Source organism: Notamacropus eugenii, chromosome 2, assembly GCF_028372415.1.
Source record: "Notamacropus eugenii isolate mMacEug1 chromosome 2, mMacEug1.pri_v2, whole genome shotgun sequence".
Taxonomy (NCBI): Eukaryota; Metazoa; Chordata; class Mammalia; order Diprotodontia; family Macropodidae; genus Notamacropus; species Notamacropus eugenii.
The window spans coordinates 338410918-338433567 of NC_092873.1; the positions used below are offsets into that span (position 1 = coordinate 338410918).

General features: G+C 41.1%; 1 protein-coding gene across 2 annotated transcripts in view; it reads right to left on the minus strand.

Moving 5' to 3' along the window:
• Positions 1–22650, minus strand: part of SDK2 (sidekick cell adhesion molecule 2) — a 434613-nt gene that overhangs the window by 22537 nt on the left and 389426 nt on the right. For both annotated transcript variants that reach the window (XM_072645578.1, XM_072645577.1), the window contains 5 exons: positions 22343–22504; positions 17889–18014; positions 4921–5085; positions 3477–3617; positions 2412–2550 (listed from right to left, as the gene is read on the minus strand). In XM_072645578.1, coding sequence (XP_072501679.1) covers positions 2412–2550; positions 3477–3617; positions 4921–5085; positions 17889–18014; positions 22343–22504 — 733 coding nt within the window. The remainder of the gene's footprint in view (positions 1–2411; positions 2551–3476; positions 3618–4920; positions 5086–17888; positions 18015–22342; positions 22505–22650) is intronic.

A 22650-nucleotide genomic window follows, 5' to 3' on the forward strand; every position in this document is an offset into this window, starting at 1 on the left:
GGCAGGGGAACCAGCCCAGTGGGGCTGATTTGGCCATCCTGAGTCCTGCTGGGGTCCTGACGCTCTGGCCTCAAACAGATCTTTCTTTGGGAAGGCCTGGGGTTTGGCTGGGGATGAGAGCTTGGCCTTTCTGGACTGTAACAGCTTCTCTTCTCTTCTCTCCCTCCCTCTTTTCCTCCCCCTGCTGAACACACACATCGCTTCTTCCACTCCAGCCTGGGAACAGAGAGTGCTTTGTTAGCCCTGCCTGGGAGAGTCTGAACTCCCTTTCTCTCTGAGCTGCCTTCTCCTGACGAGCCTGAGACGTGCATGCTAAACAGATCCTGGGGAGGAGCCACTGAACCCCTCATGCTGGCCCCTTTTCCTTCCCTGTTTTCCCTAAATCCTAGAAAAATAAAATGTCCAAGTCAGTTAAGGTGACAGTACTGCACCCCAGCAGACTCCTCTGTATTCCAGCTTTGCATCAGCCCTGTGGCCTTCAGCAGAGCAGAAGTATCAACCATGGGAAGGAGCAGAGTTGGAAATGAGACTGGGGTGAGAAACGTAGAACATGGCCTTTCCATATTGTCTTGTCTTTTATCTTCTAATTCTCAGAGGCCAAGATACAGCCCAGTAATCACAGGACTGATCCAGTATGGGGAATGTTGCAGGGGAGGGATTTGTAAATACTTTTACATTACATAGGTATAAATGAGGATCCAGGGAAGGATATCTGGGACTATATAAAGAAACAGGGGTGGGGTGGGGAGAGGAGAACAGTTCCAACAGAATCCCATACCCCACTCAATGAAATTTTCCTTACTTTCCAAAAGACCCAGGGTTCCTAAGATCCTGAGGTATGGATCCCTTAGAAAAGAAGGATGTCATCATAGAGAGCAGTTGGTGGCCAGCTATAACTGCCCCGCCCTCCCCTTTCTAGGTACTTCTTTGTGGTGGTCATGGTGAGACACAAGCTGCTAGGTGAAGCTACCAGACTTGGGGATGTTGCTTTATGCTTTCCCCCACAGGGTGCTAGTTTCCTCCTGGAGAAGAGGACAGAAAAGTGTGAAGGGGGAAAACCTTCAGTCTTTCTCACCCAGGATCCCTAAGCCTGACCTGGGGATGACTCCCCTCATTCTCACTTTGGCAGGGATGGTCACCAGGCCTGTGTCCCTACTAAAAATGCTAAACATCTGACTCATGGAGTAATCAGCTTGCATCTATACAGTATCTTCATGCATAAGAAGAGACAGGGGAAGCTCAATGGATAGAACGTTAGACTTGGGATCAGGGTAAGACTCGAGTTTTAATCTTGCCTCAGATACTTACTGTCTGTGTGATCCTGGGAAGTCACTTAATAGAATGTTAGACATGGGATCAGGAAAACCTGAGCTTTGCCTTAAACACCTACTTTCTGTGTCTATCTGCTTTATATACACCTTTATATGCACCTTAGTTTCTTCATCTGCATACTGATATTACTGATAGAAGCTACTTCATAGGGTTGTGAGGACCGAATGAGGTAATAAACATAAAGTGCTTTGTACTCCTTAATGCATATGGAAATATTAGATATAGTTTTAAAAAGCCAAAAAAAATAATAGCTCTCTATGGCTTATGAAAACATAGACCTGTGATTTTATTAGGATAGGGATCTCCAGAGGAAAACATTTCTCCCCATAGGGACTGTCACCAGCTCTTCAGTGGATAATTTTGGAGAGCTGCCTGTGGTACTGAGAGGTAAGGGACTTGTTCAGGGTCACACATCCAGTATATGTCAATCAGGATTTGAATTCTGAGGCCAGCATTCTATCTACTATGCCACACTTCATCTCATGTATATGTGACATATTAGTACAAAACTATGATATATATGTATATTATACAAATGTATATATAATGTGTGTATGTAAATGTATACAAAATGTAAATGTGTGTATATGTATATGTATATATATTATATATGTAGACATACAGATTATATGCAGATTTTATATATGTATATATACACACACCCACACATACAAATACACAACATACAAAGGAAAGGGGATGTGGGTCCTGATTTTATATGTGTATGAGTGTGTGTGCATGTATATACACATATACATATATAAATAAAATTAGGACTCACATCCCCTTTCCTTTTTCCCTACTACCCTACTAGATCAGGTGGAACCAACCCAGCTTGAACAAATCTCACTTGCAAGGCGTTGCCTTGGCAGCCGTCTCCCCTGCCATCCTGAACCCTGATTCGTTGACCACTACCAGTCTCTTAAGCGGATTTAAATTTTTCAGGACTGACTGGCCTCAATCCTTTAGTTACTTTCAGGCTCTCATCCTTTCTTTTCCACACCTGGGAATCCCAGGGGTGCTGATATCGGGCTCACAAGTTTTCCCACCTCCTGCCCACCCCATAGAACACTCTCTACCTGGTATAGATACCATTCTTCCGACAGAAGGAGTTCTTGACTGAGAGACGGCGATTGTTGAGTTCCAGGGCTGGGAAGCTGCTTTCATCCAGGCTTACCATCTCTCCATGACCCAAGGCACTGGATTTGGGATTATTCCCTAGGGAAAAGGGAAGAGGGGAAATTATGGACAGTTGGTCACTTCTACTGTATCTTCCCCAAACTACTTGGGGGTTTCTGCTTTGGGGTGGGAAAAGGGGCAGCAGAGAGAGAATCCCTACCTCTCCTTGGGTTTTTCCTGTTGGAATCAGATTAAAAGCATTGAAGGGAGTGGATAGGAAAATACTAGAGATGGCAAGAAGAAAAGAGAAGTGATAATTTTCATCCTGTTATCTATTGAGTGGGTGCATGTTTTCCTGAGGGGAGGAGGGATTATTAATGGCTGGTCACTCCCACAATAACTCTCTAGATTGCTTGTGTGATCTTCTTCATGGCCTTACTCTCCCCACTATGAGGAGGGCAGGGGTCTCTTAAAGATCACCACTCCAAAATGAATGGTTGAACTTGGTCTTGCCATCCCTCTCCCTTGCTACCATAGCACCCTGAGTTAAAATATATTTCTTCTTTAGCTGAATTAAATTCTTTGAGGCTGGCTTCAGTCTCTTGGCAAAGAAAAGCCATGGTTTCCAGGTCCGTGGCTCCTGAGCAGAGCTATAACTAGCATGGAACAAACATGGCTTTGTCCCATGATAATAGTGGGGCACATTTTTTCCCTCAGGTGACTACTGTCTTTACACCTTTGTGGTCCTCTAGCTCTCTCCAGATTCTCCTAATTCCTCTTCCCTCAACTCCTATCACAGGTTTCACCTTCACTCTATAATCAAATATGCATGCAAAGGTCAGATCCCCTCTCCCCCTTCCTGGTATGACTGTCCTTGCTGTTACACCATACACACCATTTCTATATTTCTTATCTTCTCCATTGGATCCCAACCAGTTTTGGACCTGGTAAAAATATTCCCAGTTATAGTTCTGGACATGAGCAGTGGTCTCAAGTTCATTAGTAGAATGGCATCCCCAACTTACCAGAGTCTGACTTCTTGGCATACTTCTTGCTCTGACCACGGATAATAAGGACAAAGACCAGCAGAAGAATAAATATGAGGCCAACCAGGGCAATGACCACCAGGAACCACCACTCTTCATAGAATGGATTAGCTTTCTGGGCTAGAACATGAGTTGGCAGTCAGTGCCTAGAATGGTAACTTCTTTTTCTGATTTAAGACTCCTGCTAATCAGGGGCTGTCTTCTATAACCAAGATTCTGCTAGTTGGGTTCCAAGTATGGGCAGGGTTGGTCCTGGGTGGGAAAGGGAGGCATTATAGGGAAGGGTGTAATCTGTTCTATAGATAGGCTGGAAGTGGACCTCTGAATATCAGTTCTATCCCTCACTCTGAATCTCTTTCTGGTGGTAACGAGGAAGGGAATGAATATGGTTGGGGGCATTAGAATGGGTTCTCTTCAGGGAAGACTTTATATAACTCTCACTGTGGGGCTGTTACCCTCTCAGATGCACTCTCCAGAGGGAAGATATGACAAGGATATGATACAGGGTATGACAAGTGCAAGGACCATCTCTTTTGAACTACTTTAAAGAGCTTAGTATGATGATCTGTACTCAATTGTAAGTGCTCAATTGGTATAGATGATTGACTGGAAGTTTAGGTATTTTTATTGAATCACAGGGGAAGGTTATTATTTTCCCATGAGGGTATGTGGGAGGAGGAAAGGGGAAGGAAGAATTCTTGGAATTTATCCAGAGCACAGAAATCTTTAGTTATACCCTTGCTTCACAGGGCTGGGAAGTTGGGAAGAGACAGCTCAGAGTTATTGATGTAAGTGATTTTAAACAATGACTAGGATCTGGGGTACAGGGTTAAGTAATCCAATTACATCTTAAACTCTAGAATATCTCAGAGGACAAAAAAGTTTGGAGACGTGAGGATGATAATTCTTAGTTCCTCCTGGTAATTGCCCAATATACTTAGGGCTTACTTCTCCATAAGCTACTGACCCTGCTTGGGTATTTTTGGTTACCAAGGAAGCACAACTTGTTGGCATGGTGCCCTAGGTCTCTCTAGGGATCTTGGTTTTCAGTTCCCATTGACACTCCCATCTCAGACTGACTGATTTCTCCACGCCCCTTCCCTGCTGGACTCCTTTAATAGTAACCAGAAATAGGCAGCTGAGTCTAGAGAAGATAAGCCCTCCAGTTTTTTAAAAAGTTCAAAGCTGAATCAATGCCATGCCCCCAGGTCTTACTGTTCTGAAGAACATAGGAAAATTACTTGGTTTGAATCCCAACCACCCCAATCCCCCACCTCCAAGACCCCTGCTGCCCTGCCTGTGCCTTCCCTTCTTTCCTTTATCCGCCATGACTGTACAGGTGGCATGCTTGGATCCTCTGTGGGAGTCTCTCCTCTAGCCAGCTTTCCCACCACCTGCTTCCCCAATCCCCAAGGGTCAGTACCTGGGACAGACTGGGATGGACTGCTAGGTGTGCCATAGCCATAGTCGTTGACAGCAATGACTCGAAAGTCATAACTGACCCCATGCTTTAGGATGTCCATACTGAATGTGTATGAGGTCACTTCTTTAGGAATGTCTTTGATGAGGATGTCCCACAGCCCTTCATCTGCAAGAGCAGAGAAGAAGAGGTTAACCTTATGGGGGTAGGAGGAAGGACAAGGAGACAAGGAACCTTATCTTGCATCTCCACCTCCAGGACTCTTGTCTCTTCTCAGTCCATGGTGCTGACTACCTTCCTGACTCTCACATTGTAGCCAACTTTATCAGCAGTCCTTTGTTCACCAAATAAAAGAAGGAAAAGAAGCTTAAATTGTAGCAGGAAGGATTTATGTTATAACTCCTTATTTACAAAATCCTTAAGAATGTGAGATACCCTTAATGTCAATCAATATGCATTTATTAAGTATCCCACTCTGTACCAGCCAATGCTTTAAGAGCAGTGGTGTGATTAGGTTAAATCTCATCTTTTTCATTAAGAATGTGGAGGATCCAGGAAGCAGTATAATCTTATAGCTTAAATATCAGCCAATATCCTTTTTTTTTTTGCTTTCCCTTCAAGTGTTGATTCAGCTACTTTCCTTCTCCTTGGGGAAACACTTTTGTAAAATTTTTTGACCTTGATCTATGGATATCTTCTTTATTTTCTTTGAGATTATATGGTTCTTTCCCTAATTGGATGTAATTTACCATGGCCTTATAAGAAAACAATGATCAGAGGCTGTATAAATTTAAGAGAAATGGGCAAACACCTACCGTTGTTCCCCTACTCATTCACCTTGCAGACAGGAAAACAGGGGTGGGAGAGGGAATGGCTATCTTTTGTCTCAAGGGAGCATACCCTGAATATCTGGATAGAGTGGGACTCAGTGGTAATGATGGGGTGCTTGGGTCCTTGTGCTTGGACCCCAATTTCAAGATCACATTTCTCCTTACCCTCAAAACACTATCCCTGACAATATTCTCCCCAACCCAAGGACACTATGTCTTGCAATAATTCATGAGCGGGTCCCCAGTAAAACAATCTTTCTCCATCACAAGAACAAGCTGACCTCTGAAAAAATTCTCTTGTAAAAACATGACTATCTTGTAACCACAGAATTATCATGTATTAATTCTCAAAGTTATCATATTCAATCCTGAGGTCAGGCTATACACGCCAACTCTCAAAGCTATCTTGTAATAGACATAACAGATCTGCCCCAGAAACCCTTCCTCTTGTTTCCAGTAGTTAATGATGTCTGTGACCAAGGTTATAAGTAATCACCTAATTAGCATATCTGCCAGATAATCCACTACTTTTCCTCTATAAGCTTTAGTACCACTCCTGTTAAGATGCAAGTTCCTTAAGGAGCTCTGCCTGTTATATTGGTGTTACAATAAACCTTTGCCACCTTGACTTAAAGAATGCTTGTGTCTGTGAATTCATTCCAGATGACCCTCTCCTGTACTCCAGTCTTTGGGGGACCCTCCTTCCCATTAAACTTCATCAGTAAGGGCAAAACAGGAAACTACTTGACTTGGAGAAGGGTTGGTGTATGGGTACCCCCGTCCGAAGCAACCCTGGATCCTACAGGAATTAACAAAAGCCAGTTCCCTGGAGGGGTGATGGAAGGCACTGTGGTGTAATAGAAAGGGCACTGGGTTTGAAGTCAGAGGATCTGGGTTTGAAACATGGTCTGGCACTTGCTACCTGTAAAACTAGGCAATGGATTTCTGGTTAAGATTACCATGTGAAAGGTCATAGAGAAGCCATGTTGTCCCATGAGACCCCATCAAATATCTGGAAGGGATCCCCAAAAGACCAATAATCAAGAAACCCAAAAATATTTGTAAGTTTCTCTATCCAGTCCTGAACTGAGCACAAAGAGAGCCAAAAGTTGGCAGAGGGAGATAAAGGGGTCGCACCAGGGAAGCCAGCACAAGAGCAGGTAAATGTAGATGCAGGTGGAGGTGGGGAGAGGAATGTACCAGAGAAGCCAGTGCAAATTCAGATAAACCACTGAAAAGCTGGCAGAACTGGGAAAGGGCTGTCATTGTGCCAGGGAAGCCAGTGTGAGTTCCCACAAATAGACCTGAAGCCACTGAAGTCAGACAGCTTGGGGAGAGACAAGCCATAATGAACTCCAGTAACTGGGGACTTAAAGCCAGATCCTAACGTTGATCAACTATTAGATCAAAAGTAGGAACTAAAACAGTTACCAAAGATCATTGCTTAGGAAGACTACTTCGAGCACTAGGAGCACAGCAGGAGATGGGGACGAGGTTGCACTGGGCTGCCTGTGCCAGGGGATAGTGCAGAAGACCAGAGTGATTTTTGGTATCCTGCTAGAGCCTGTCAGGGCCACAATAAGAGATGTAATTTACTCCTGTTTGGAGATTATGCAAGGAGAAGCCAGAGGCTTGCCAAGGTCAGAACCTGCAGTGGACTCCCAGAAGATTAAGGCAGAAGTTAGGTATTGACAAAGAGGGTGAGAATGAAAACAAGCGACAACCCCTCCCCCCCCCCCCCCTCAGGCAGCAGCATTCAGACAGGATCCTCTCTAGAGCGGATGGGATTAAACAATGCTCAAGAGGATCAAGGTGGGCTTGACTCAGAACAAAATCACAAAACTACAACTGAGGCTGAAAATATGAGCAACATAGAAGAAAACAGGGAATATAATGAAGAAATAATATAAGGTAAGAGAAACCCAAGAGATTAAGCTCAAAAGAAAAAAGAAACCCTATGATAATGATAGAGACCCAGAGGGAAAAAAAATGGCTTGGTCACAAGAACTATAAAAGTGGTTGAAAGATATGAAGCAAGAGATAAAAAAAAAAAATGAAAAGAGTTTGGGAAGAAAAATGGAAAAGTGAATAAATAACTTAGAAAAGGAGATGAAAAAATATGGAAAACCTTATCCAAACGGTGGACTCTCGGAAAAAATGGAACAACCAGAACTCAGCAATTACATAAGATGAAAAAAAATTAGAACAAAGTTGAAGTTTGGAAAAAAAAAAGAAAATATAAAGTTAATATCATCAAAAAAGGATTGACCAAGAAATGATTGAAGAGATACAATTAAAACATCAATGGATTTTTTGAAAACTGGGACCAAATGAAAAACCTAGACATGATATTTCAAGAAAACATAAAAGTAAATCTAGAAAGACTCTGCTAGGTAACTCTTGAAAGAAGCCTCTACTGAATATATCCAGGAATGTTATTGCCTGAAAGCAGGGAAACCATATTACACCTACAGGCTTCAGAAAAATGAAGCAATATCACGACTTAACATATATGCATTGAATGGAATAGCACTGTCTTCTTGTTGCTTGGAAAGAAGACCATGACATCAGAAGATGATGCCATGACTTGCAAGTGAATTAGATTTAAGTGAGGGAGGGCTGTGCAAGGTCACCAGTCTCACCTTCTCCTCCAAGAGTCATCTGGGTCCAGTGGCCAGATATAGATCAAGATGACTGGAGATGACCCCCAGCATCTTAGTACTTGAAGGGAAAGCTAATCAAATTATAAGGAGAAACAGACAATAGAACTGTAATAGTTGGGGGCCTTGTATAATATATATGTAACATAACAGTGGGTGACCCTTCCAAATCTACAAAAATCTGAAAAAAAATTATAAATAAGAAAGAAATGAAAGACCTGAATAGACTTGTAGAAAAGACAGATATGATAGATCTTTGATGATTAATGAATAGGAATAGAAAGTTACGCACATATTCCTCAGCTGTGTATGATGCTTTTTACAAATATTAGACATGTGTTAGGGCATAAAAATTTCATAAACAAATATAGAAAAATTAAACACTTTTTTTTACTGGTCACAATGCATTAAAAAGAGCACCTGAAGAAAGGATTCATAGTTAAATGGAAACTTATTTATTCTTAAAGAACTAGTGAATCAAAGACACAATCATGGAAATAATGATTAATTTTAGGAAAAAAACAGATACAACATACGCTTTTGAGATGAAGCCAAAACAATCTTACATCTCTAAACACTTTCATTGACAAAAGAGAAAAATAATAAATCAATTCATGCAACCAAAACAAATTTAGAAAAGCAACAAATCCCAAACCCCTTAAAACACAAAAATGCAAATTCTAAAAATCAGAGAAGATAGAAATAAAACTCAGATTAAAAATCACTGAAATAACAAAAATTAAAGCTGTTCTTTGTAAACAAAGAAAATTAATATAACAAAAATGAAAAAATCAAACTAATACCATAATAGAGGGAAAGCAAATTGTCAGTATCAAAAATGAAAAAGAAGAATTCACAATAAATGAGGAGGAGGTAAGGGAATTTATTAGAAACTATTTTGTCTAGTTATGTGACAAAAAAATTTTAAATAAAATGGATGGACATTTGGATGGATGGTAAAAAAACAAAATGCCGAGATTAACATAATAATCACTAAAAAATTTAAACAATGCAATCTCAAAAAAAGAAACTGAACTTGTCATAAAAGAAATTCTAAAGAAAAAAAGCCAGAAACAGACGAATTTACAAGTGAATCCTATAAAATATTAAAAGAACAATTAATTCCAATATTGAAAAATTTGCAATATTTTCAACATGTGAATCTGAGGGTTTTACTCTTTCTTTTTTGGGGAGGGGGGTCAGGAGGTATACACAGGGAACAGAGGGCAGTGATCATGATGCTTAGGAAATGAAGAAAAAAACTGAAAGTTGAATCACTGAATCATTAAAAAATAAACAGAAGACAGCAGAAGCACTAAAGATATATATTTTTTAACATGATAAAAAGTATCCTTCTAAAGCCAAAAGCTAGTGTAACATTTTGTTATTTAGTCACATCCAATTTGTGGACAGTATCATACCAATACCATCCATGGGATTTTCTTGGCAAAGATATTGGAATGGTTTGTCATCTCCTTCTCCAGTAGGTTAAGGCAAACAGAGGGTAAGTGACTTGCTCAGGGTCACATGGCTAGTATGTGACTGAGGCCAGATTTGAATTTAGGTCTTTTGACTCCAGGCCCAGGGCTCTATCTGCCTTTGTATTACACACAAAGGTGAAACACTGGAAATTCTCTCAACAAATATAGAAGTAAAGCAAAGATACTCCTTTTCTCCACTGTTATTTGACATTGTTCTAGAAACACCAGCAATAGTAATAAGATAAGAGAAAGAAAGGAAAGGCATAGAGATAGGCAAGAAACAAAACTCTTCCTTTCTGCAGATGATAAAATCCTGCAGCATTACCAAAGAAACTGAGACAATTAAGAACCTTAGTAAAGTATCAGGATACAAAATAAATGCATGAAATCTAACATTTCCATTTAGCAATAACAAAATTCAAGAAGGAAAAATAGAAAGGAAAATCCCACTTAAAATTACTACAAAGTACATAAACTATCTGGGGGTTGATTTTTGAAGGGACAGTCAAGAGCTAAATAGAAACAACTAGAAAATTCTTACAAAAATAAAGAATATAATTTAAATTTAGCTTAAATTTAAATTTAAGATAAGTCCAAATAACTGGAGGGATATTCACTCATCATGTAAGGGACATGCTAATACAGACAAAGATAATACTACTACTAAAATTAGTTTAAAGATTTAGTTGTCCATCAATCAAATTACCCAGGAGATATTTTATGGAGCTAAACAAAATAATAACAAAGTTCATCTGGAGGAAAAGAAAATATAGAATGATAAGAAATTTTTAAAAAAAGTAGCAGAAAGAAGTAAAAACAACTTTAAAAAATTCTAAAATGCAAATTATATTGTTAAACAATAACCATTAAAGCGATTTGTTACTGGTTTAAAAAAAAACACAAAAGTACATAAATGGAATAGAAACAGAAACAACTGACCTCAGTAACTCACTGTTTGATCAGTCCAAAAACATAAATTACCTAGAAAAGAATTCCTTGCTTGCCAAGAGTTGCTAGGAAAATAAGAAAGCAGTTTGGAAGAAAAGAAGTTTTGACCAGCATCTTATACCATATACTAGACAGCTTCAGAGATAATATAAGACTAAAAATCATTTCCTCAGTAAAGAAGTACTCAAAGAATACTAACAAATTCTCCAGAGGATAATTGCAAATTATTAACAAACATGAAAACTGCTACAAATCACTAAAAATTAGAGAAATGAAAATCAAAAGAACTCTGAGGTTTCATCTCACACTTGAAAAATTGGCTAAGATGACAAAAGACTGGAATTGTTAATGTTGGGGAAGTTATACATAATATTAGTGGATTTTTAGTAGACTTTTTAGGAGATTTTTAGTGTAAACTGATTAAATCATTCAATAAAGCAATTTGGAAGTTTATGAAGAAAATGAGTGACGTGCCTATTTCCTTTGACTTAGAGATCCTACTGCCAAACATATTCCAAGGAGGTCAATGATAAAAGAAAAGCCCCATATACTCCAAAATAGTTATAGCAATAGTTTTTTTGTTGTTGTTGCATATAGTTGTATTTTGTTGCATTATAGTTGCAAAGGACTGGAAAAAACAGATGATCATTGGTTGGAGAACAGTTACATAAGTTACAAGCACATGAAGATGATGGAATATTACATCCTGTAATAAATGATGAAGATGGTGAGTACAAAGAACCATGGGAAAACTCATATGAACTGATGCGAAGGGACATAAGCAGAACCAAGAAAACAAGACACGATTACAAAAAATGTACTTTTTGTGGTAGCAAGGAACAGCAGTAGGAGTAGACGCCCGTTGACTGGGCCATCGCTAAACAAATTGTGGCCCCTACGTATTTCTGTGCTACAAGAAGCAACAAATATGATGAGTACAGAGAGGCATGATGTATGTGAACCGAGGTAATAATGAAATATCAAACTGAGATAAAATCAAATATCAGATTATCAGATGAGATATTTGTAAAGAGCTTTGCAAGCCTTAAAACAATATATAAATGCTTCTATTATATTCTTCTTCTTGTCCCATGTAAAGTAAGCAAAGCCAAGAAAAAAATATGCAGAAACATCACAAAAATATAAACGGAAAAAAGTCACTGCAAAAGAATGGAAAGTGTATGCTGTGCTGCCTACTTTTGGACATGAAGATGATAGACTCAGAATGCAGAAGGAGAGATTTTTTTTTTTATGTGGTCAATGTGAGAATTTGTTTAGCTTGGTTTTACATGAATGTAATAGGGATTTTTCTTTTTCCTGCTTTCTCAAATGGAGGATGGAGGAAGAGAATGGCTAATGAAAATAAAATAAAATTTAGTTTAAAATTTTAATAAACTGAAGCAAAAGAAAATGAATGTTACAAAATTACAGAAAACAATCTCATGCCCCCAAACACTACTTGGTCCCCTACCCCCTTTACAGAGGTTGGGGGTGGTGGTGTCCAAAGATGTGGGACACTCTATATTATCAGATTTTTTTTCTGATGTATTGTTTTTTTTCTCTTCTTTATTCTTTAAAAAAATTTTTTGTAAGGAATGACTTTTTAGGAGGATAGAGGGAGAAGGACACTGGGAGAATTTGTTCTTGTTCAGTTAGTCTAGTCGTGTCCAACTCTTCATAATGCCCTTTAGGGTTTTCTTGGCAAAGATCCTGGAGTGGTTTGTCATTTCCTTCTCCAGCTCATTTTACAAATGAGGAAACTGGGACAAACAGGGTGAAGGGACTTGCCCAGTGTCACACAATTAGTAAGTGTCTGAGGCCAGATTTGTACTCGGGAAGATGAGCCTTTCTGACTCCAGGCTTAACACTTTATCCACTGTACAACCTAGCTGTCATGAGGGGAAAATTTAGGTGACAAATAAAAAAGTATCATTAAGTTTAATTAAGAAGTAGTAGGTGGTACAGCACAGCCAGGAAGAGTCCTCTTTGTGAGGTCAAATCCAGCTTCTGACACTTACTAGCTGTGTGACCCTGGGCAAGTCAGTTCACCCTGTTTAAATCACTTAATCCTGTTTGCCTCAGTTTCCTCATCAGTAAAATGAGCTGGAGAAGGAAATGGCAAGCCATTCCAATATTTTGGCACAAATGGGGTCATGAAGAGTTGGACATGAATGAAATATGACTCAACAACAGTAGTGAAAAGATTAATTAAAAAGAGAATGCTACGAAATGATAATGACCAAGCATGGCCCCAAAGAAGACATATGAGAAGACAGCTCTCTTCCTTTTTTGCAGAGGTTACATACACACCTTTGGTGTGGAACACCAACAGTAAAGTGTTGGTAGTTTTACTGAATTGTTTTCTCCCTCTCTTTCGCTTCCCTGGTTATAAGGAGTGGCTCTCTGCAAACAGAAAGGGGAGGCACATATGTGGAAATACAGATGTGTAAAAACCAAAGCACAATAAACATTTATTTTTAAAAATTTATAAAAGAAAAGAAGTTGAGCTCTCCCTCCTGTTATGTAACCTACTCCACTCCCACAGTAAATGGAGAGAAAAGATGAGGCCCAATAAAAGCTGGGGGGGGAGGGGAGTAATCTCAAAAGTTGCTAGACAGTCATGCTTCAGGTCTGGGTGCCAGAGCAGGGCTAATCTGTTTCTAGAGAACATCTGTATATGCAAGTGTGCATGGGCATGTGAGGATCCATCCCTTTTTTAAAATTTCCTTTTATTTTGGAACATGTACATTCACTGGTTGCTTGGCTAATGTTGCTGGAGGACAGGGGCTGTCTTTGAAATTAATCATGTATAATGTTTCTCAGTAGCAATGCATGAATTCCTAACAGGAGATGTGAGGTGGTTAGTGAAATCAAGTTTGGAGTTGGGGATAAAGGTGGCATGCTGGTGTGGGGAAGGGAAAGGCCAGGCACCACAAAGACAAGCTTTAGGTGATTTGGAAGAACACAATGAAGGACCTCTACCCATCTTCCAGTCTTATAAGTAGTATGTCTTAAAAAGACAAACAACGGAAAATGTGAAAGGTTTATAGAAGTTGTGGTGGGCAGAAGGCCCCACATGGAACACTTGGGGACAAATGCTGGCCTTCCTAGGGAAATCTGGAAAATCAACAGGGCTTACATTATAATATTCGCATTCCATATCCTTGTCCTACACTTCTCTATATCTTAGTACTGTAAAATACAAGTCAGTTAATAAGCACCTACTATGGCTTGAGGATCCCTTGCTAGCTGAATGAACCTAGTTGCTAGGCACACTGGGGGTATACTTGGGAAGCCACCTGAATTGCAGAAAGAGCCAGACCAATGTTTATTCTTCTTGCGTGGAACATTCGCAGCTGGATTTAGGAGATATTTGCCATTTCAATGACTAGCTATTGTAATGGCTGAATATTAGAGGCCTGGAATTATTGAATATTTACTGCTATAATTATGAGCCCTTTGCTACAACAGTAATATTTACATAACGCTTTAAGGTTTATAAAGAACTTTACATATATTATCTCATTTGGTCCTTAGCACAAACATGGGAGCTAGGGGCTTATTAATATCCCTACTGTACAGATGAAGAAATGGCTGAAAAAGGTTAAGTGACTTTGTCAAGGTTACGCAGATAGTAAGCTCATGAGGCAGTGTTTGAATTCATGTCTTCCTGATTCTAGGTCTGGTATTCTATTTAGTGGCCAAATCAATATCGATATTAATACTGCTTTTTGCTATCAATGTTATCAACTACTGAAATTATTAGATATTTTTCATTTTAACTACTAGTTACTCACTCTGATTTCTTGGCAGTCTTTGAGTGACGATTGGCATCATAGGAAGTACAGAAACACCTCCCTCCTCTTTTTTTTTCAAATTGAAATTATTGGATATTTTCCATTTTAATTACTACCTATTTACTCTGATTTCTTGACAATCCCTGAGTGATTACTGACATCAGAACAGGCATAGAAACACCCCTTTCTCTCTTTTTTTTTTTTAAAGGAAATTATTGGATATTTTTCCATTTTAATTATTAGCTATTCACCATGATTTCTTGATAGTTCCTGAATGATTAGCAACATTATAACAGGCATAGAAACACCTCTCTCCTTTTTTTGTTTTATAAAAATATTGAAATTATTGGATATTTTCCATTTTAATTACTAGCTACATTCACTGTGATTTCTTGATAGTCCTTGAGTGACTGATATCATAATAGGTAGAGAAACACGCCCTCCCCCTTCTTTTTAAACTTAAATCACCTAATGTCTGATGTCACCAAATACTCAATGTCTTGTGACAGCAGCTCCGTTCCTGACTCTGGCACCTCTGATTAACTCAGAAGCCTAGCAACGGAGGTAGCTAGCAGTGTCTGAGAGCTCTTCGGGGTTAGTGGAGCCCTAGAGAAGCAGGTGTCACAGCTAGTTGTGAAATGGGAGCTAGGAGGTAGGACAGCAGCCCCCTGGCTGAACTTATCAGCTGCCATTCTCTGATGGCTTTGGAAGCTCTTGTGATTCAATTTCAGGCATGACAGGAGACGTTAGTACAATTATAGGAGCTGTAGGAGCTGTGGGGCAAGGACAAGATTTAAAGAGGCTGCTTTGAAGGTGCTGGCAAGGTGGCCACCTTGGTTACAGCCCCTTTGCCTCTGACCTCTGCTGTGAAAGAGAGATCCAGGCATGGAGCCATTGCAGCTTCCTAGGCCTGCATGGACCACTCTGGCCCTGGGAATCTGTCCGATGAGTGACCTCAAGGGGGAAGAAAAACTTCTCTGTGGGGTAAAAACTAACTCTGGACTGGGGTGAGTTTGAGCTGAGTCCCCTTCATTCATGATCCTTTGGCCGAGAGTCTGTATTTATGTTACAAACTTCCCCGAGTGGGTGGGATTCATCAGCTCTAGAGAAATTCCAGTCTGTACAGAGCAAACTCAGAGTTTCTACTGTCCGATCCCCAGGAGGGGGCATTCCTGGAGCTGTGGGAACTATGAGGAGTGGCTCTGGCGACTTAGGGCTCTTTGGAGCAATGGTCTCCAAATGGTTTTTTTGATGGCACACACTGTGAGTCAAAAAAAAAAAGCAGATAAAAGTAAAACCAACAATATTTTTAAAATATTTATAGTATTTTATTTACTCACAGTACCAAAAAAACCCTTTTAGCTTTCCCTTAAAAAATGTAATAATTTTTAGCTACAGCAATGTGATTGATTATTTTTTTTTGTTCTTTTTAAAACTTGTGGTTTCATAATCGGTATGCAGTGATTGAAAGATTTGGTTCTAAGTTCAGTTGATTTGCACTCTTGGTCACTGTTGAGATAGGTAGATCCAATCAGATGTACATTATTGACCATGCTTACTAAATTACAACACTTATTTTCATTTTTATCCACCAATCATGCAAAGGCTTTGTTATCACAGCTAGGATGTTTCCCAAAGGTCTGGTTCTAAGTTCAGTTGATTTCCGCTTTTGGTTTTTGAATAGCTGTCACAATTGAAAAAGATACCTCTCAAGATGGATAGACCCAAATGGAAGATGTACATTATTGACTGTGCTTACTATATTACAACACTCATTTTTAATTCTTATCCACCAATTATCCAGAGGTTTTTGTTAAATCTTAGTTAGTATATTTCCCTCTGTCTTGATGGAAGATGGTGGGGCATAGTCTCTGGCGATCAGATGCCAAGTCCAGAAGGTGACTGTTGCAGGTGCTGAGATGTTTAAAGAGGCCCTGGTGTTTAGAGGGTTCCTGGTAGTTGACAGTTTCTAAACTGTACGGTGAGCTGGGGCATGGGTGAGTGGGTCTTGGGAGCAGGGCTGCAGATCTGAGAGATTTGTCCATATCCTATACCCACTGCTGCTTGCCCTTCGTTTCTTGCTAGTTTACTTATCACCTGTTCCTCCTAGGCTCTCACTCCTGAAGTCCTTCCCAGGCCCATTATTAGTTTCCCTTGGGGCAGTGGGGTGGCCTTCCAAAGTATTTTGGGGGAAGAGGGTTTTGGGAGTAGTATAACTCAGGTACAGAGGTTCCAGGCATAAGGGAGCTCACATTCTTAGGAAGCACTTCTTCCCTCCTGGGCCAGTCTAGGCTCATGATGATCCTACCATCCTGGGATTTTTCATGGTGTGTTCTCAATTTGTCCTGGGCTCTGGAGCACTTATTTCTCCCATCCTCCTCTCAAGACGAGACCCTGGAAGTGTCACTGGGGAAGTAGGGTCTGCCTATCCTTAGAGCAGCCAGCCCTATCCCAGGCAAGGGTCAGGGGTGTGTGTGAAGCTGGGTCAGGAGACATGGTGGGGTATAAGCTGATGCAGTGGGGTAGAGGATAGGGACACATGTGGGAAAGGGGGGCAGAGAGGCAGAAAGTGCCAAGAACAGCTGACGTTCTTCTCCTTGGTCCTAATATTTTGTGTGAGTTCACCAGTGAATCATCTCGTACACCACCTGGGGTGTGTGTGGAGATTACTTGGAGATTACCGAGCTAGAGACTGCTAACTTAATTTTTTCTATCTTTCAGGAAAACCCATGCAATCAAACCAATTGTGTGCATGCTCCTTATGTCGGGTCATAGAAGGCTTTTGAATACAATAGCTCAGGTCAAAGACAGCTGAGGCAGCATTATGATTCCTGGCTACTCAGCCAGGGTAGCCTCCCTTTCTAACAAAGGTCATTGAGGCAGCTTTAAAAAACCTGAGATTTGTCAACTTTAACTACTTGTCTTAGGCAAGGATAGTTCTCAGGCTGTGGTCAAAATTGGATGGGCTGTCTAGTGCAAGACACTAAAACACAAAACTGGTTCTTCTTTCTGGAGCACCTGAGTGACCTCTGGGCCAGAATCCAGCTTCTTCTCCATATATGACACACTAACCCTTAGATGTCACCAGATACGAGGTCCTCAAGTAAGACCAGCGTCTTCTCAAATAGAGGAAAGAAGGTTTCTGCAAGAAAAGGGAACTGGGGAGAGTGAAGAAGATAGAATGTGGAATATATGATGTCGAGAAGGCTGGAAAGGAAAGATAGTTTTGGACCAAGGAGTTGAAGTAGAATGTACCTGAGGGTCGGGCCTCTATGACATAGCGGGTGATAGGGCCTTTGCCAGGATCTCCACTAGACCAGTGAATGGCGATGGCTGAGCTGTACCGGATGATGATGGGTATTCCAGGGGGTCCGGGAGCACCTGGAAGAATTCAAAGTCAATCAATCAATCAGCAATTATTTATTAGGGACCAAAACCAGGCACTAGAACAAGTTCAAAGAATGAATTGATTTCTATTCTCAGTGAATTTATATTCTAATGGAGGGGCAAGTAAATTAAAAATATATACTGCATAAAGTCAATAAATACAAATATATATAAAGGAAGTGGAGAGGCAAGTCAAGATGTATTTCTTAATCACCTACTATGTGCCAGGCACATACTAAAGTGTTGGGGATAATAAGAAAGGCAAAATGTCCTAGCCCTTATGGGACTCCTAGACTAATGGGGAAGATAACATACAAACAGGAGATACACAGGATAAAGTGGAGATTATCCCAGAGGGAGACCAAGCAAGGCACGGTGGGATTTTGTCTGAGACTTGAAGGAGCCTGGGATTTGGAGATTAGGAGGGAGAGCATTCCAGGCCTGGGAGATAGTCAGTGAAATGCACAGGGAGGAGATGGAGCTGTTACTGTTCTTTGCCCTTCATCCGCAAAGAGGACCATGACAGGCAAGTGCATTGGATTTAAGTGAGGGAGTGCAGCACAAATCAGAGAGACCAGAGTCACAGGGTACGTGAGGGGAAACAACAGGTAACAAAAATGGACAGGTGGGAAGGAGTGCACACACAACTCAGTGGGAGCTGCCCCATCTTCTCATCCTCCATCAGGCCTGCTCAATTGCAGAGTGCTTGGAGAAAAAAAGAGGAATCCAAGATGTCCAACACTTTGTAGGCATTCAATAAATGCTTGTTGATTGACCTCGGACTTAACCTATGAGGCCTGATGCTTGAAATAATATCTTAGCCTAGTGTCCCACTATGTGTCTGCCCAAATCCTCTCACGTGTTTGCTCTAATCTAAAGTAGAGAAATAAAAAGGCCAGAGGAGGAAGAGGTAGTGATGTGACTGAAGCCATTCATTGCTGCTCAGACATACAATCAGAGGAGTTGGGTGGCTAGGTGCATCTTCCCAAGTTCAAATCTGCCCTCAGACACATACTACTATTGTTACCTTGGGCAAGTTACTTCCCCTTTGTGTCTCAGCTTTTTCCTACCTGGTAAAATCAAGTATATAGGTGAGGGGCCGGATGCAAGTTTATGATCCTATAAATTCTGACTCTGCAGCTGGCTGATTGTGTGACTCTGAGCAAGCCCTTTTTAGGATTCAGTTTCCTCATTTGTAAAAGGAGTAAAAGTCTTAGGCCCCTTCAACCTCTAAGGGATCTTCAAGATCTCAATTTAGGATGCTTTGAAGGAAATAAGTATTTATTAAGTATAGGTGCTATGCTACGTGCTTTACAAAAATTATCTCATTTGATCCTTATAATAACTTTGTGAGGGAGGTGCTAATATTCTCTTTTTACAGTTGAGAAAATGAGGCAGATGGAGGTTAAGTGACTTGCCCAGGGTCACATGGCTAGTCAGTGTCTGAGGCCAGATTTGAACTTAGATCTTCCTGATTCTTAGCCTGGTGCACTATCTACCTAGCCACCTATGATTTGTCTGTGACTTGTGCACAACAAGAAAAGGAGGAGGGCAAGTCATATAGTGAGGTATAACAGGTGACAAGCCCAAGGGCTGCACCAATACACATAAAACATTTACAGATCTAAAGGAAGGCAGCACAGGAGGAGAAGGTATGCATGGTTAGTGATCTGCCCTAGCTGTGGGAATTCCCTCATCACTGGACCTGGAGTCAGGATCAAACTGGGCCTCAGCTGGGCGACTCTGGTCGAGTTACTTAACCTCTGCCTGCCTCAGTTTCCTCCTCTGTAAAATGGGAATAATAACAGCACCTACCTCCCAGAGTTTTTGTGAGGATCAAATGAGATAATATGTGTACTCTGCAAACCTTCAAGTGCCATATAAATGCTAGCTATTAATGTTGTTATTACTATTTCTAATGGTGACTCACCAAAGGGTCAGATAATAATAGAGGAGGCACCATCACTAGAAAGCCACTTATGAAAATACATGGATGTTTCTGGGAGAATAGGGAGGGCTCATCTTGTCTCCTCCTGCCCTCTCATTACCATGGATTAGCTAATTGTGACCATGGAAGGTAAAGAAAATGCTTTGCCTTTGTGGATGAGGCACAGGGCAGAGAAGTTTCCAGTTGGCTGGAAGAAAGTGGGGAGCAGACTGTCAGTGGACACTGGGTGGCAGGAGGGCACTTGGAGGGGGCAGCACCAGGGCTGACCCTGGTTGCTGGTTTATCGAATTCCTCTCACACTGAAATGTCCAGGGATAGTGTTGAGCAGAGCAGGGTGGGATAGAAGAAGGCATTTGGGGAAAGGTGAAGGAAATGCTGATGATGCAGAGCACCAAAGGCAAACTTGGCTCATTTTACAAAATCAACTCTGCTTGGAGGTCAGGTCAAACACGGAAAAGCTGCTCAGTCTGGAATGCTGCTATCTGAGGACTGGAAAAACCTAGAAGTCACAGAGATGTCAATCCCAGGATTCCAGGACTGAGCATATATTTAGAGCTGACAGGGATTTAAGGGTCCCATCCCTTCATTTTGTAGTGGAGGAAACTGAGGCCAAGTGGGGATGTGTAGAACTTAGTAGCCCCTAATCATAGGACTGCAGATTTAGAGGTAATCCAGTCTAATTCTCCCTCATTCATTGCACACATCAGAAAGCTGAGGCCTAAGGTAGCTCAAGATAATAAGCTATGGCCTTATAATGTTCAATCCTTTCTTCTTTCCCAAATATTTACCATCCATCCCAACCTCTGGTCCTGGCATTGTCATGGCAGAGAAACAAGGTAGTTGAGGTGTTCAGGCTGGGGTGGTGGGGTGACATCCACTGAAGGGGTATGTCTATGACATCCATAGTACATGGGGTGTGGTTCAGGGACCAGGCAAGCCAAAGACAAGGAAAGTTTCACTAAGTGCTCCCTGGCCTCTAATGTCTTTTCAGATCAGAAGTCTCTAGCAATGTCCTAGCTTATTACTTGAATAGGAGGGAACAGAAATATATTTCTAGGAGAGAGAAGCAGTTTATAGTAACCCTGATGTCTTTTCCCCTTACACCCACTTGGCTGTGTTTTCTTTTTAAAAAGTCCAACATCTGGTGGCTCTGATCTAGTTCATTCACAACCCTCTAGTTAAAATTTGCTTTTTTGATAGTTTTTCCTCCCCTTTCCCTTCCGAGGGTTAAACAGTTGGGGACACTTTATGCTTTAGCCTAAAACAAACCTTTCCTGCTTGCATATCACTGGTAGGTCTGCCCACTGGTCAGCTTGCCGGCTTTCTCCTTTTTCTGGTGTGTTTATAAGGGAAATAAGTGGGCAAGTTGGCTTAGCTGAGCAGTGCCATGCATTTGAGGGGCTAGGGCTGGGGTCAGATGAATGAGGGGTCCACAGGGGAAGCCTCTAGGGTAAGAGTCTCTTTCTTCTTGCCCAGCTGAGTTCCAGGATAACTCTGGGGACCAAGGCACAATTTTGTGAGAAGCAGATTGGAAATGGAATTTGACTAGAAACCTCAAACAAAAACTGGCCTGCCAGACACGATGAAGTAAAATGTAGTAAAAAGCAATTGAGGTAATAGCTGGAGTCTTGACTCAATTTCTTTGCATTGCTGTCCACTTGGATTCAGATTCACTTATGTAGCAGAAAGAATGGAAACTTTCTCCTTCTGGGAAAAGAATACTACTTGTAATACATATATATTTGGAGTCAGAGGAGCCAGGCTCAATTCCTGGCTCTGAGCTTTATCACCTATGTGACTTTGGGCAAACCTCTCTCTCTGGGTCTCAGTTTCCTCATCTGTAAAATGAGGAGATTTGACCAGATGATCCCTCTAGCCCCTTTCAGCCCTAAGTCTTCTATCTTCAGTGAATTTTTAGCTTGAATTCAGAATGTGCAGGCCATCCCCTTTGCTAGGTGTTTTTCTTCCAACTATAGGAACTATGTGTCCTATCTACTATCATCTACTATCATCCTAACTACCATATTTTGCTGATTCCTTGGGTTTGGGGCAGAGTTGGACTCCCACATGGAGTAAGGGGCATGGGGCTTAGTGACTCAGATGGCTTGGTGGGGTGACTTATGCTATTTTCAATTTTCTAGAAGGAGAGGAAGCAGCAGTGGCATGAGATGCTGAACACTGTCCAATGGCCTGCTAGTTTGGGGATTTGTTTAGTCCATGTGGAGAATGTTGTCTTAACCTGGTGACTGGAATCTCTTCTAGGATTAACTAGACCACTCTCAGCTTTATTTGACATAGATCTCAACCATAAGGATGCTTCAGGAGGAGCTAAAATAGGGGAAGGACAGCTGGTGCTTAGGGGACCCCTTCTTACCTTCTCCTGGCCCTGTGGTGATGTTGGCTTCAACTTCTGGCCCATACGTGAAGGTCTTGGCCCGGATTCGGAATCTGTAGGTCATCCCCTCTGCTAGGTCTTTCACTTTCAGCCACAAGGGGCTGTTCCCCTTTACATCAACTGTCACAATCTTGCTGACTCCTGCAAAACCAAGCACAAAGGATGGGGATTACAGGAAGAGTTTGCCCTGGGGTCCATGAGGGGAACTGTACTATAAGAGACAATATGGTATAGTGGAAAGGGAAGGGAGGTAGAATCAGTCGAACATAATCTCACCAAGGACAGAG